General features: G+C 55.2%; 1 protein-coding gene across 1 annotated transcript in view; it reads left to right on the top strand.

Annotated features, from left to right (window-relative positions):
• Positions 1 to 8: 8 nt before the first annotated feature.
• The window catches only part of VPS51 (vacuolar protein sorting 51 homolog (S. cerevisiae)), a gene marked incomplete at its 5' end in the record, with an annotated part of 4,608 nt that continues 3,569 nt past the window's right edge, over positions 9 to 1,047 (top strand). Inside the window, 2 exon segments of the mRNA XM_009880569.1 lie at positions 9 to 226; positions 944 to 1,038. Coding sequence (XP_009878871.1) covers positions 9 to 226; positions 944 to 1,038 — 313 coding nt within the window.

Here is a 1,047-nt window from a genome sequence, read left to right as displayed (position 1 = left end):
CGGGGGTGAGGGCGCTGCTGCGGAAGCTGCAGTGCCTGGTGGAGGTGCCGGGGCGGCTGCGGCGGTGGGCAGCGCCGGGGGCAGAGCCTGCGCGGGCCCTGCGCTGCCACGCCCGTGCCCGTGCCGTGCTCCGTCACTACCGCCACCTGCCCTCCTTCCGTGCCATCGAGGATGAGAGCCATGCCATCATGGCCGACCTGGCCCAGCGCCTCCGCGCACGCCTGCGGTACGTTCACTCTGGAGCCTGCTGAGGGCAGCTCTGGGAAATGGGGTTTGGGGGATGTTCACTCTGGAACCTACTGATGACAGCTCTGGGAAACAGTGCAGGGGTGGGTTTACTTGGGAGACTAACGATAGCCATTCCTGTAAACAGCCTTCTTGGGGGTGTGATGGTGAGTGTAGTACATTAGCGCTGAAACCTACTGATAGCAGCTGCGGGAAACAGCTTTTCAAGGGGTCAGGGGTGTTAAATCTGGAGCCTAATGATAACAGCCCCCAAGAACCATCCGAGGGAGAGGGGCGTTTACCCTGGAGCAACCCCAGGAACCATCCCTTGTGCAGAACGTTTGTAGAGTAAGGGGGATAGTTCTGACCACTCCTGAGGGCTTTGTAAAGGCTACGTTATAGGGGGGTTTCTCATGCGTTTATGGTAAAGGGGTATTTCTGGAACCTACTGAGGAGTTTTAGTGATTTTTGATTATTATTATTATAAACTGAAACCTACTGATGATCTTTAGTGAGTTTTTTATTACTATAACCACTGTTAATTTTGGAACGTACTGGTGCTATTACTTTCCCCCCCTTTGCTTTTTGCATAATTACTCTTTGCTCTGTAGCACACTGATGACTTCTATTGCGTATTCCCTGCTTTCTTGCGGTGCCACTGTTACCCCCGGAACATCCCACCGTCCCCAAATAACCCCCTCACTCCCCCCACCCCCAGGGATGACACCTTGGACCCCAAGGAACTCACCGAGTGTGTGGAGATGCTGTTGCAGCTGGAAGAGCCGCCTGAGGAGCTGTGCGAGGAGTTCCTGAGCCACGCTG

This window comes from Charadrius vociferus, unplaced genomic scaffold (assembly GCF_000708025.1).
Source record: "Charadrius vociferus isolate BGI_N301 unplaced genomic scaffold, ASM70802v2 scaffold843, whole genome shotgun sequence".
In the NCBI taxonomy this organism is placed as follows: Eukaryota; Metazoa; Chordata; class Aves; order Charadriiformes; family Charadriidae; genus Charadrius; species Charadrius vociferus.
This window is presented reverse-complemented; position numbering and strand designations above follow the sequence as displayed.